The sequence below is a fragment of the Branchiostoma belcheri genome, unplaced genomic scaffold (assembly GCF_001625305.1).
Source record: "Branchiostoma belcheri isolate BF01 breed outbred unplaced genomic scaffold, Haploidv18h27 scaffold32, whole genome shotgun sequence".
NCBI classification, from domain to species: domain Eukaryota; kingdom Metazoa; phylum Chordata; class Leptocardii; order Amphioxiformes; family Branchiostomatidae; genus Branchiostoma; species Branchiostoma belcheri.
In genome coordinates this window covers 2236683-2251792 of record NW_017803932.1, presented here as the reverse complement: position 1 = coordinate 2251792, position 15110 = coordinate 2236683, and the positions used below count along the sequence as shown (strand labels likewise).

Here is a 15110-nt window from a genome sequence, read left to right as displayed (position 1 = left end):
GTATACAATAGCTAGGTTGTATATTGATTGAAACATTATATTGAATTTCATGTCTGTTCTGTAGACTGGCGAGTACTCCAATGGAACAGCCTGTCTGTCTTGTCCAGCGGGCTCCAAGTGCCCGTCTCCTCTGTCAGGCCCCCAGGCCTGCCCATCAGGCACCTACCAGGACTCCCCAGGACAGACCACCTGTCTGACATGCCCGGTGGGGATGGCCTGTCTGGATGTGGCTGCTGCACCTGTGGACTGTGCGGCTGGGTACTACAGTATAGCTGGTGTGGAGACATGTCAGGTAACACATGCTGCATTTTGTGGGAATTTCAAGACTTGTTTCAATGTAAATGAACATTTTTTAAAGGGAAAAAAAAGATGTTTTGAAACTGTACAGTACTTACTGTCACAGTGATAAAACCACAGACTGCAGACATTTCAGAACTTACAGTTACTGTATCAAGGTCAAAGGGCTACAGTTTAACATATCCACTCTCCTATTTCCAGGCATGTCCTGAAGGCACCTACAGCTCTGCTGGCCAAGGTTTCTGTCTGCAGTGTCCGGCTGGACAGAAATGTGTGAACGCCTCCAACCCCGAGGACTGTCCAGCCGGCCAGTACAGCAATGCTGGAGAGTACACCTGCACAGCCTGTCCTACAGGTAAGACTTGTGACATGCATGGGAACCTCTAAGTGTTTTTTACCTCTATGTATGGAGGTATTGTGATAGATGTGTTTGTGTGTGTTTTTGTTTGCTTGTAAGTTTGTACAAGTGAGTGACAATAGGTGGGTGAAGGAAATTCCCTAACCAGAGTACACAAAAGGTCAAACATGGTATGTCAACTCCCAGAAACTGGCTTGGAGCCAGCAGAAAGTTGGACAGGAGTCTGTTGGCTGGGTGCCAGTGGGGAAATGCATGTACTGGAGTTAAAAATAATGAATATATGATATTCACAAAAACTGACGGAAATCTGTGATTTCTTGTTGTCTCATAAATACGTCAGGTAAAGTGTTCATCCAACCTTATATGTATGTTCTCTTCCCATCCTGTCCAGGCACCTACAGTTCAGCTGGTGCCCAGCTGTGTACCGTGTGCCCAGCTGGCAGCACCTGTGTGAATGCCAGCACGTCCCCTCAGCCCTGTGAGGCAGGCACCTACAGCGCTCCAGGTGCAGTGGTCTGCACCGACTGTCCAGCAGGGTTTTACTGTCTCCAGGCTGACCAGCCGCCACAGCACTGCCCAGGTCACACCGCTTTTCTCTTCGTTTTCATTCCATGTATCAAAATTAACTTCAAGATTTCTTTGCTTTGAAGAGATAGTTATTCAGTGCAACAGTTAACAGTTGATAAGAAGTGCAAAAGTTTTTGCCAAGATATTTAAACTGCAAAATATCTGACATATTTTCTCCATATGTCAGTGATGTTCTATAAGACAAACCTACCCGTCCTTGGTGCTGAACACTATCCACACACGAGAAATATACCTGTACTTGGTTCTGAACACAATACACACACAGGACAAACATACCTGTCCTTGGTGCTGAACACTATTCATATACTAGACAAACATGTCTGTCCTTGGTGCTGAACACTATCCACACAAGAGAAATACACCTGTACTTGGTTCTGAACACCATCCACATACACGCAAACATACCTGTCCTTGGTGCTGAACACCATCCACACACAGGCAAACATACCTGTCCTTGGTGCTGAACACTATTCATATACTAGACAAATATGTCTGTCCTTTTTGCTGAACACCATCCACACACAGGCAAACATACCTGTTGTTTGTGCTGAACACAATCCACATACAGGACAAACATGCCTGTCCTTGGTGCTGAACACCATCCACACAAAGGACAAACATACTGTACTTGGTGTTGAACACTATCCACACAGGACATCCGTACATGTCCTTGGTGCTGAACACTCTCCACACACAGGACAAAAATACCTATCCTTGGTGCTGAACACTGTCTACACATAGGATAAACATGCCTCTCCTTGGTGCTGAATACTATCTATACACATAGGACAAACATGCCTGAACAATTATTATATCCTGTCCAGATCCTGAAAGGATGCTAAGACTGTTTGTGTGACATGTTTGTACAGGTGGTACATACTCTCATGCACGCAACTCCAGCTGTGCCCCCTGCCCAGCCGGCTTGTCATGCCTCAACCCTGCCCAAACACCGCTGTCCTGCGATCATGGAGAGTACAGCACTCTGGTCAGTAGACTTTACAATAGAACTTTGTCACCATGCAAACAATGTAGACTACATTCCCTCAGTAGCTATGAATATCCATTACACTTTAACACCTATCAAATTGTCATTTTTTTTTAACATGATCAAGTGTATAGATTTTCATAGGCTGACAGGTCTGTCTTGTTGCCTAGTATTTATTTATCGGCCCCTAAATATATTGGCCACTCAAACCAGTCAAGGGACATTTTTTTTAGAGAAATCAACAGTCCAACTCTAAGATAATGGGTTTGTGAAGGTATTGACTAGTGGAGATTCAGTAAATCTTTTGTCTCCTTGGAAGATGACTTTGAAGTAAATTTTAATATCCTACATGCCTGTGTGTTTTGCTTTAGTATAGTGTAGTTACTGTGATATCACAGTGGTCGCTTTAGCCAGAATTATAAAGAGAGTGCTGTTGTCTACAGGGTGACGCCCTGTGCCACCCCTGTCCTGGAGGTTACAGCTGCCCAGCACCAGATGTCCCCATTCAGGAGTGTCCGAGTGGGGAGTACAGCCTGGCCGGAGAGGCCAACTGTACGGAGTGTCCTGCAGGGTCGGCCTGCCCCTCCACCTCCCAGCAGCCTCTGGCCTGCCAGGCTGGACAGACCACCGATGGGCTGACAGGACAGACAAGTTGTACAGACTGCCCCGCAGGCCAGGCCTGCCCGGATCCAAGGTCTGCTGATTTATTTAGATTTATAGAGAGTAGGGTGGCATGTCTGAGTATTGTACTCCTGTGGCAAAAGATGACCATCTCTGGTCTTAAGAATAAAGATAAAATCATAACTATGGAGGGCATCACAATCTTTTTCAGAATCTACAATTAGTACAAAAATAACCTTGAAATTTGAATGTATGTACTATCTGTAACTTAGTCTAATATGTAATATGATACAACTTTTTAAAGAGTGTATGATAAAATCAATTGATGACAACAATTGTAGTAATGTTACATGTATGGTGCTGATGATGATGTCACTGAAAGTGCTTATAGATGCAGTCGGACTACTTTTGCCATATTAAGTACTTCTGCATGTGTTAACTGTGTACTGCATTACTTTGGAATATTGCAGAATTTTAGAATGTTTCCAGTGTACCACACACATGTTAACACATGCACCTCCCCATGCCTGCAGGTTGAGCCCTGTGACCTGCACCAGCGGCACCTATGCCCTGGGTGGGGCCTCCAACTGTACAGACTGCCCTGCTGGGTTCTCCTGTGCAGATGCAAGCGTAAGTTTTAACTCCTTTAGTCAGGTGTTCTAATCAATGTGCTATGAAACTATTTGTTGCTGAATTTTATTGTTTACTGTAAAGTGAGACAGTCAAAGTCAGGCTTGGTGGTTGGTAACAGTTATAACAATCTGTACACTATGAAGTTAGTGATGTAAGATATACTTAATGATTGAGTGTAAGACATTTCCTGTTCAACATAATGATTGCAATTGGATGTACCAATGATTGACTTGCCAATATGCTGTTACATATATTATGTGTTGCTTAACAAGTTGTGCTGTTGATTTGTACAGTCCCAGCCTGTACCCTGTTCCCCTGGGCAATACGCCGTGGGACAGCAGCTGTCCTGTACCCCCTGCGAGGCTGGTTATGCCTGTCCCTCCACTACAGACCCTGCCCAGAAGTACGAGTGTCTACCAGGTAAATATAACACATGTATTCTGAATCTAACAGAACCACTTTGATTGCAGTTATCCATGCTGTTATAACAGCCTAGTCTGCACAAAGCTGCGGTTAATTAATCTGTCATCATTTATGAAAGTGCAATATTTACAACACTGAACAGTCAGCCGCCCTTGGCAAACGGGCTCCTTAAGGATATGCTGTAAACTTTTTAGCACTTTTTGACAATACAAAAATGTCTCTTTTATGGATGTCACTCAAAATGTCCAGATTAGTAATCTGTGCATTCTTGAAAGAATCCATCACTCTACCTCAGCATCACTAGAATGAAACGGCAGAACATTTGATATGTATAAGGAACTGGAAACAGAGTGATGTGTAAAAAGTGTTTTTTTTCTCCCAGGCACATACTCGAACGGCAGCCAGTCTTTCTGCACAGACTGTGATGCAGGGAGGTCCTGCAGCAGCACCACTGCAGCCCTGCAGACAGACTGTGCACCTGGCACCTACAGTCTGGGGGGTCAGGACATCTGCAAGTCCTGCCCTGCAGGATGGCAATGTCCCAGTATAGATGGCAGCGGCAATGCACCATGCCTTTCAGTAAGGCTGCTTGATGTTCATCACATTACCAAAGAATGTAGAACTGTTCCAGTTACTGTTATAAATTCACCTTGTCATGAATTCATGGTGGAGAGGTCACTGCCAAAATAAAACCGCAGAGTTTCTGCAATTTAACAGTTACAGTAAAGTTACAGTAGCTAACTGTCTGTGCTGTTTCCTCAGGGCCAGTACTCATTAGGAAATGCCACGGCTTGTGTGGACTGTGAGGCTGGTAAGGCCTGTCCACAGACGACAGCAGAAGGCTACGACTGTGCTGCGGGAACTTACTCCACCGGACGCCAAACCGTGAGTCTTTCTAATGATTGGCTCAAATCCAGTTTGAATATTTTACAGTTCATGGCTGTCAGTTGTTCAACATTACAATAGGATTTTTAGAAGAGAACATTTTTACAGCAGCTTGGGCTATACTACAGTGCATGTTTTATCTTACAAATTTTGATTTGCCTTGAAGTTCATTTTGTGATACATGGCTTGTAAATGATACTTTGTAGTTGTTGTTTAAGATCAACATTGAAGCTTTTGGCCTGCCTGAGGCCCTTGTACTGTTATGCCAAATGAATTTAGAAAATACTGCAATCACTATACCAGTCCTGTAGCTCCTTGTACCCAGTTTTCCATGTTGATGTTGTTCACATCTGCCTCTCCTGACCTCTATACAGGAGTGCACCACATGCCCGCCGGGGTATGAGTGTCCAGACACAACGGCAGACACGGAGAATCTGTGTCCTGTTGGAAGCTTCAGTAAAGGTGGGCAGGAGGCCTGCACCGTGTGTGATGCTGGGTATGCCTGTCCATCTAGATATGACGACTTCCGCTTCCTGTGCTACCCTGGATCATACTCTGAAGCATCGGCTACGGTATGTCTTTGAAATAAACAGAAGCCCATATATGTACAAGAAAGTACATGTAACTAAGGGCCCGGTCATATTGTTATATCATCGTACAATCGCAAACTACAGGAATTCCTAGGGTAGCTGGGCAAGTGTTATGAAAAGGCTGTCTCAGATCCTTGTCGGCAGTTGGTTATGTCACAGCCTGCTTGAGAATTCTATGACAGCAAAGTTGTACAGAAGTCTATGATGATTGTGACAGCCTGTTGATGCATGTTGCCAGGTGTGATGTTGTTGTTGTTGTTTGCCAGGCTTGTATCCCCTGCCCAGCTGGAGAGGAATGTCCGCTGACCAACACCACCGGCACGGCTTGTCAAGATGGATACTACAGTCTTGGTCAGTGCTTAAAATTATACAATCATGTATCTGTACCAAGGCTCGAAATACTGGACACATTTTATACTTTTGTGCACCCAAAATTTAAGCTGTGCACCTACATCTTGACTGTGGATCACCAGGTAATCTGTTAGGGTTATGTACATAAAGGTACAATTGTACAGTAGTATACAACTTTTTCGAAAAAGTGTCAGAAAAATAATGAGAGTTTTGTTGTAGTGTGCACTCATTTTATATTGATATAAATGATTTGACAACTTTGATGTTATACTCTTTGATAACAGAATTTAGTAAGAATTTAGGAGTTATGCAGCTGACAGGATGTTGATATTGTTGCCTCAGGTTCCCAGATAGCCTGTACACCCTGCCCGGCCGGGTCATACTGCCCACAGAAGGATCTCCAGCCAGAGGAGTGTCAGGCAGGCACGTATAGTAACACCTCCACAACAGCCTGCCTGACCTGCGACCCAGGCTACTTCTGTGTGGAGGGCAGCACATCTGCTACACCTTCAGATGGACTGTGCCCACAAGGTACCCTCAGGACTTTAGATAAATACCATATCACATGCTACAGTAATGTCATCATCTTTCCGTCCTTTAGATAAGGACTATACATGTATCACTGGCTGCAGCTGTCTGTATGCTGCCTATATACATGTACATGTGTAGGCAAATGATTTGGATTTTTTAAAAAAAGTTTTAAAATAGAGTAATTGGCTATTTTGAAGCTGCTGTACATGAGCATTCACAGATTGAAGTATCTTAAAAGTGCTACTGCATTGCAGACATGGGTACACATTCAGCTGTTTGTATATCTTTACACACATAGGTTACTACTGTGAGGATGGTTTAAACAAGCTTGCCTGCCCTGCTGGAACGTATGGCAACAGGACTGGAGCCAAGAACTCAGATGAAGGATGTGCAAACTGTCCGGAAGGTAGGATTTTGCTAAGACTTGCCTACAAATAATGGTTTTAGTGAAGTAACCATGCATTGTTAATATACATGCATTGCATACTCTTATGGTCATGGTTGTACATAGTTGTGGCAAGTAACTTGGGTGGTACCTACTTAAGATACCTCTTGACAATGTTCATGCATGTTATGTTCATGCAGTCTCTCAGCCTGCAAAGACCGTCTCTTTTGTTGTGCCGTCTAGATATTTCTTAGATGTCTAGATACCAATTTCTTGTTTTCCTGTCACAGGGTACTACTGTTTGGAAGGTACAGCTGGCTATCCCACGTATGAGTACTTGTGTTCTCGTGGACACTACTGTCCAGAAGGGGCCACCAGTGGTACAAACACCCCTTGTTTAGCAGGAACATACCTGAATGAACTTGGAGGAAGGGAGCAGGCAAACTGTGATAATTGTCCAGAGGGGAACTACTGTCCTGAAGGTAAGTTTTTAATGTATGGATTCTGCCAAGTTTTTATCTCAACAAAACCTACCTTGTGAAATATTTTAAAAAATCCAGCAACTGGATATTAGATAATTCTCAATAGTCAGGTGTTTCAGATGACCTTCATCATTTCGTTCATCAGTGACTCAAAATGATGAAAGACAATCTCTGACAAAAGATAGCATCAGATGTCTGAAATGTCTGAGGATTTGTTTTAGAGGATTAATCCGGTGTTGTATTTTGTAATGTGTTACCTGGATGTCTAGCCTTCGCTGATATAAAATCTTCCTATATGTATGGATGATATTAAAGAACAATGTAAAATTGTGTGCCGTGTGTACTTGCCTGTAGAGTTTCAGTCCTGTGTTGTAGATGCCCATGTTCTTCTTCTTCTTCCGTTAATGTCTGGCTCCATGTGTCACTACTTCTGTTTTACCTCAGGTACCGCAGTACCCATCCCTTGTGAGAGAGGTCACTTCTGTCCGGTGAGTACAGGTAACTACCTACTCTCCCCCTGCCCTGGAGGAACCTTTACAGCAGAGACAGGTGCCAGTGTGTCCTCAGCCTGTCAGGAGTGCCCTGCTGGGTACTACTGTCCGCCTGGAACGTCAGACCCTGTGGCCTGTGCAGCTGGCACATACAACCCCAACGTCGGTCAAAATGAAGTAGATGACTGTAAGCCTTGCATTGCTGGACAAGCATGCACACAACCTGCACTGACCCAGCCTGATACAGACTGCTCTCCTGGGTGAGTTATTACCACCAAGTATACAGAGGTGTAATTGTTTTCGGCGGGTTTATGTGTGTGTTTGCATTTGCTTGTTTGTCTGTATTTGAATGGCAGGAATTGTGTAACCTCAGAATGACATTAAATTAAGGTACATCTACACAATTACTGTAACAGTAACCACAAGACACTGGGGGTTCCCACTTGAAGTTTACCACAACAAGTAATGTTTGTGCACTTCTGGCCTCTCACTCTCAGCCAGCAAAGTTTCTGTACTAGGCCTATTGTAGTACATCAGGTCATCTTTTTGGTTACGCAAATAAATTGATAAAAACCTAAATACTTCCTGGATGTTTGAAATCTCTTATGTCTCTAATGTTTCATTCCATTTGGAGTGGATATTGCAAATGTTTGTAATTTGGTAATGATTGGTAAACAGGGAAGTTATATACACGTTTTGTACAATGTACCTCTTACAATACTGTCCAATATTGTCCTGACTTGCAGGTACTTCTGTCCTGCCGGCTCAGACGACCCAGACGATGTTGTTAACCCTTGTCCTGCCGGCACATACACAGACTACCGTAACCTGACCAATGCTGCACAGTGTGATACCTGTCCAGCAGGTGTTGCCTGCCTTTTAGGTGAAATATTTTACTCTATACCAGTGGTTACTTTCCAACAGTCTGCTGTGTCCTCAATATGTAGAAAAATGACAAACTATGTTTATCATAAAATTTCTAGGTACAGAAAGCTTGATCAAACTTGTCTCAATATCATCAGTACTGCGTAATCCTACAACCAATAAAGAATTGGTGGCAATTGTGCTAAAGGTCAAGGTGTTTAGCACAAACACATTTTCTTGATAAAATCTTTTCCTTAGACACTTTGTCATTTGGGGCTTCTAAAGAAGTTACTATTTGAGTAGTGCATGATCCAAATAAGACTAGTTTGATGTGTTTTAATGTTGAAAACAGAGAGTTAGATAACTGTACGTTGTACCCAAAACTATGTATTTAATGCCCACCCACAGGCACTGGGGGGCAGCAGAAGGCACCAGAGCCGTGTGCAGAAGGTCACTACTGTCCAGCCGGGACCCAGTTCCCCATGCAGTTCCCCTGTGTGGCCGGTACCTACAGTAACCTGACCAACCTGGAGCACTCAGACGAGTGTTATGTGTGCACCCGAGGGTACTACTGTCTGCAGGCGGCCACTGAGCCATCTGGGCTCTGTGCTACAGGTAAGCTGTTAGATCTGGTTATCATTACAGATTACACTGTCAGGTATACTGTCAGTAGTTACAGAGTGCAGTGAACAGTAGTTGTTAGATATGCTGTAAGTTGTTTCATATTACAGTGAACAGTACTTGGTGTTAAAAATGCTGAGTACAGAAAGTGGCTTAATTGTCAACTGCTTGTAAGAAAGATACCACATGCACATAACAGGTAGATAATAATTACATTGTTTCATAGGAATTATCATTTAAATGCAGAAAATTTATGATGTTTTGAGTAAAGAGACCCTTTCTACACAATGAAGTCTTTTTATTCAGCCGATGTTTTGGTGACCGTCTGTCACCTTCCTCAGTGTAGAAAGAGTTTCTTGACTCAGTGACTTATCAACCTGATGAAACTATTCACAGTGTATGATGTTTGTAATACTGAAGACATGGTGATGTTTTGTTTGTTAGGCCATTGGTGCCCAGCCGGCACGGCTACAGCAACAGAGAACCCCTGTCACGGTGGCTCGTACTCCAACAACCAGGGGAACACCCGCTGGGAAGACTGTGAGGACTGTCCCGAGGGCGCCTACTGCCCCGTGGCTTCATCCTTACCTACCGAGTGTCCTGCTGGAACCTACAACTCGGAGATTGAACAGGACGATCTGTCAGACTGTGTGGACTGTACAGCCGGCCACTACTGCAACGGAACTGGCAATGTTGAACCTGTGCCCTGTGGGAAAGGCTTTTATTCTGTAAGCAGTTGAACTTGAAAATATTGAACATAATAATCATATGTATACTGACAGCTTTATGTAGCAGCTATGCCTGTTAAAATATAGAAACGTAAAAGGCATCTGGCAAAATATCAGGTGGAAAACGTAATTTTGGCTTTTTCCTGTGTCTGCATTGTGTGTTTGCGTGTTTGATTTAATCATTTGAATGATGCTACATGTAGCACTTGGGTGCAGTTTTCACCTCACTACAGACCAGAAAAGGTCAGGCACAGGACATTGGGTCCTAGAAGCAGGAAGTTGTCGGTTTTCTGTTGACAGGATATCAGTACAAATATCAATATAGACATAAACAGAGAAATACACTATTGATAAAACAAGAAATTCACAAAAACTTATGTGTGAATCTCTGTCTTCTTGATTTACTTCTACTTTTCAGGCTGAAGGTTGGTCGGAGTGCAATCCTTGTGACCCGGGCCACTGGTGTGACTCGGAGACGACCAGTCAGGCCTACATGCTGGCTGAACTCATCTGTCCAGCTGGGATGTGGTGCAAGGCCGGTCGGGACAAACCTCCAGACCTACAGACTGACCCCTGCCCAACTGGTTACTACTGTCTCAGGGGAAACATTGTGAGTACATAATGCATATTCTGTGACCTACATTCTGTGCTTAGCCACCTTTTTCATATTCTGGAGCACTTCATTGTTATATCATGTCTTATATCATGTCTTATATCATGGTACGCAGTTTGTCCAGTTTCAGCCTGCTTGAAAATTCCACGACATCAAAATTGTACAATGACCTATGACAGATGTGACAGGATCAGATGAGATGCTAACACTCTAAGGTTATACACATGTTGTACATGTAGCAGTGGAAAAATGCCTTCAAACTAGACATGCCATCATGCTTACATCCTATCTGAAATGTTTTTGCACCATTTCTGCACAGGATCCCAACCCTGTACCGTGTCCCAATGGTACCTACAGCGATGAACTTGGTCTCCAGACTGAGGACGAGTGTCAGATCTGCCCTGCTGGGAAGTACTGCTGGCCAGGGGGACTGTCTGCTCCTGTCAGTATTCTGGATTTTATGACTCTGTGAATATACATAGATTTAGAAAGAAGAAAAGAAGTAGGGTTAATGTCTTGAATTCTATTGTTGATGTCATGTCGGAGATGTTTATCCATAGCAATCATTGGGTATTCAGATCCCAAAGCTTTCTCTGTGTATAGGTTTCTTCAGGCTAAGGGTACAGTACATTGAAAGATTATACTTTAGTCTATTAGAATCTTGTTATAACCATACAATGTAAAACCTACAATGTACATGAAGAGGAGAGGAAATGGTGTAACTGTGGTAGGTGGTAGAATTAAGTCACTTCATCAACTTGGCTGCTGACAGACATTCCCTGACATGGGGTCAAGGGAAGAGGCTGCTTACAGTAGTCTAACTTGCGTGGAGGTATTGTTGTTTTTGCAGTTATACAATGTAAATGTTTGCCGTGCAGGCTGACGACTGTCCGGGTGGACATTTCTGCCCAGAGGGTACCGGTTGGATGTACACCAACCCCTGCCCACAGGGCTTCTACCTGAACGCTTCAGCAGGAGAGTCCTTCCAGGGCTGTACCCTGTGTATCTCTGGGTACTACTGTGATGAGGAGGGGCTAGCCTGGCCAAAAACCTGTCCTGAAGTAAGCTAGACCCATATTTCCATCAAGTTGATTTAGCTTTTTTGTCTAAGAAAAAGTGAAAGCTACTTGTTGATGTGTAATTGACAGGTCTGGTATCAGATTTCCATTTACGGGTAACAGAGCATTTATTATGATTTTAGACTACAACACTGTCACTGATTTGTTGATTGGTTCAGAATTTTGAAGTTATTCAGTATATGATCATGTTGTATCTCTGTATCCTTATTATGATTTCATTTCTGTGAATTTCTGTATGTAGGTTTGATTTCTGTTATGTTAATATGTACCAATTTTTCCTATGTTATCTGTTTCTGGGGCCCTTTGAAAATCAACAAATTGTGGTAGGGGCTACCCACTAAAGATTGAATATTACTAGTCAGATATAAGTCAAAATAAATCCTTTGTGCTGCCCATTGGTAACACCTATTGTTTCCCATAGGGTTATTACTGTCCCACTGGCAGTAACTTTGCCCAGCCATGTCCCCTGGGAACGTACAGTAACTCCACAGGCCTGCGGGTGAGTTCAGACTGCGTGGCGTGTCCTGGAGGATGGTACTGTGACGGGCTGGCCCTGACCCAGCCGGCCGGACAGTGTGACGCTGGGTTCTACTGCAGGTCCAGGGCCTCCTCATCGGTATGTAGTACTGTAAAATGCAGTTACTTTCCCAATGGTGATATTTTTCTCGGGCCATGATAACCTTCGATAAAGGTGTTCTGGACTGTACGGTCTGGGCTTCCATGGCTTCCTTAGAATACTTCAAACGCATTTTGCCCTAACTGCATGCGCCGCTTCCAAAGATTCAAATACAAGATTCAGACATTGGAATTGATGTTGTTGCATTTTTTTTGGTTTAGGGACACTAGATTTTTGCTCATTTCACATTGAAATGCATGTTTTCTTGGAAGTGTTTGAAGATTGTGGTTGAAACAGTTCAACCACAAACTGGTGAGAGAATAGAAATACAAGATGCATATTTGCCATTCTATTAAAGTCTTGGAATATGAAGTAACAGAGAATCTTTGTCTACAGGCTCCACCAGATGACCTGACCGGTGGGGTGTGTCCAGCCGGTGGGTACTGTCCAATAGGCTCGGCCATCCCCACGTCATGTCCACAGGGAACATACAGTAACTCCTCAGGTGCAGCAGGGCCAGAGGACTGTGTCCAGTGTGATCCTGGGTGAGAACACATTCTAACTGTTCTAATGTACTGTACTGTACATACATATACTGAGACATACACTGGGTTTAAAGTGGATTTTATTTGTGTATTGACTGGTACCAGGCCTATTTTGAATGAAGCGTGGAAGAAATAATAGCAATCATGGTTTGCTTCAACTCTTTTTAGTTTGATCCATACTTAAAATTGCAAGTTGTGCACCAGATACTATTTCAATGGCTGCAGCAAGAAATTTTCAATTGGAAGACTTTGGCACAATGGTATAAACTTAGTAATACTTGTCTACTTGATAGGGTTTTGCAGTTGCTGTACAAAAAAGTTTTGGACAAAATATTTTCATGAATTAGTTAGAACAAAAATAGATAATGGCAGAATGGTAGCATCTGGTAGATCCTAACTGACAGTATGTGGTGTTTTCCAGATATTACTGTGCTGGAGACACCAACCCAGAGCCTACAGGACCATGTGACCCTGGGTACTACTGTACGGGTGGAGCATCCAGTCCCAACCAGCTCGAGACTCCAGCTGGCAGCTACACGGAGGCAGCAGCATACAACCCCAAACCCTGCCCTGTTGGCACATACCAAACTGTAAGTCAGGCTACCACAATCTAAGGGCTTTTGCAAAACTTGCAATACTATATGTTACACATAGTCTGATTGAATCATGCATCCCTGACTCTAATGAGGCCCAGAACAGCAAGGACTTGTGAGACACGATATCTAATTTAGAGAAAAAAGATAACTTAAAATTTTTTAACTTTGAACATGTTTTTCATTGTGAATACATGTATACATGTATCACTCTTAGTGAGCCATGATAGACCATACATATACACACTTATGGCTTGTCACATCAAACTCTCAGCTTGCAATTTAGGTTTCTGTCCTAGATAAAGTATGTCAGACAATCTCTTTGGTTGTGCCAATAAACGTGCAAAAACTCCCAGAGCCTTCTCCCAGAGCTTTGAAATCTCTGATTTCTTGTTGTATACATTTGCCTCTCTGATTTATTAATATGTTTATGACTTGTTCTTGTCTCCCCTGTAGTCCCCTGGCCAGGCCAGTTGTGATGACTGCTTGCAGAGTTACTACTGTAACGGCACAGGATTGGTTGCCCAGTTAATCTGTCCTCCCGGGTCCTATTGTCCACCAAGGAGTGCTGTACCCACACCATGTCCACCGGTAAGGATTTTAAAACACCATGAAACCTCCCTTTCCCTCCTATCATGAAATAAAACCATGTCATAAGCTTCACAATTAAATACAGTATCATCTGATGTAGTGTAACTGAACTCTGTGTGTCCCTTTTGTATTCTTCCAGGGAACTTTCCGTAGTGCGACTGGTGCATATGAGGAACCCCAGTGTGAACCCTGTTCTCCTGGTCAGTACTGCACAGCCTATGGCCTGGCCTCTCCCCAGGGACCCTGTGCTGCCGGGCATTACTGTACACTGGGAGCAAATGTCTCCACTCCTGTAAGTCCTGACACATCAGTTATTACCTTCGCCAAGAATTGGAGAAGGTTATGTTTTCCTGGCCGTGTGTGTGTGTGTGTGTGTCTGGCAACAGCATAACTCGAGAAAGCTTAGATGGATTATCTTGATATTTGATAGGTGGGTAGGTCTTGATGAGAGTTCGAACTGATTAGATTTTGGGCCCCCTGGCGGCTTGTTATGGTACTGCAGCTGAACTTCCGGTTTTGATATCCCATGATCCAGACATGCTAGGGTGACGAAATTTGCATGGTAGGTAGCTCTCGTGCTGGGGAAGAAGTGACGTGCGTTTGGGCCCCCTAGCTGCTTGCTCTGGAACTGCAGGGGCGTTAGTTGAAAAATGTTTAAAGGCTGATAACTCAAGAACCGGTGGATGGATCGTCGTGATTTTTGGCATGTAGGTAGCTGAAGTGATGCTTGACATAATGATATTACAATTATGCAAATATTAATGTAATTTGCATAATTAATGAGGAAAGTCTATTAATCAGCTGCATTCCATGATAGGACTATTCAAGCATGTGTCATACATAATTGAGAACGGCAGAAATACAGGCAGATATCAATAATGCAAATGAGGACTTAATTTGCATAATTAATTAGAAAATGTTATAATTACATAGTGGTAACTGCCTGGAATTTCATACTTGGGATATTTGAAAGTTATGTAAAGGTGAACATAATTAAACATAACTTATTCAAATAAGGACCTCATTTGCATAATTTATGAGGAAATACTATAATGGCATTCTTTGATAAGATAAGACTGTCTTCTGGTGTAGAATATGATCTACAGATATAATTGATGCAATATAGGATCCTATTTGCACAATCAGTAATTAATCTATAATTTCTTAGTCCATAAAGGCTAACCTCATTTGGCGAAGGTATGAGATCGTGGAACTCTAGTTATGTACATGTTACCACAAG

At 43.1% G+C, this 15110-nt stretch overlaps 1 protein-coding gene across 1 annotated transcript in view; it reads left to right on the top strand.

Moving 5' to 3' along the window:
• Positions 1-15110, top strand: part of LOC109474815 (multiple epidermal growth factor-like domains protein 6) — a 44620-nt gene that overhangs the window by 20259 nt on the left and 9251 nt on the right. Inside the window, exons 14-21 of the mRNA XM_019775207.1 lie at positions 10408-10443; positions 10766-10888; positions 11325-11507; positions 11947-12141; positions 12538-12686; positions 13108-13276; positions 13736-13870; positions 14010-14162. Coding sequence (XP_019630766.1) covers positions 10408-10443; positions 10766-10888; positions 11325-11507; positions 11947-12141; positions 12538-12686; positions 13108-13276; positions 13736-13870; positions 14010-14162 — 1143 coding nt within the window. The remainder of the gene's footprint in view (positions 1-10407; positions 10444-10765; positions 10889-11324; positions 11508-11946; positions 12142-12537; positions 12687-13107; positions 13277-13735; positions 13871-14009; positions 14163-15110) is intronic.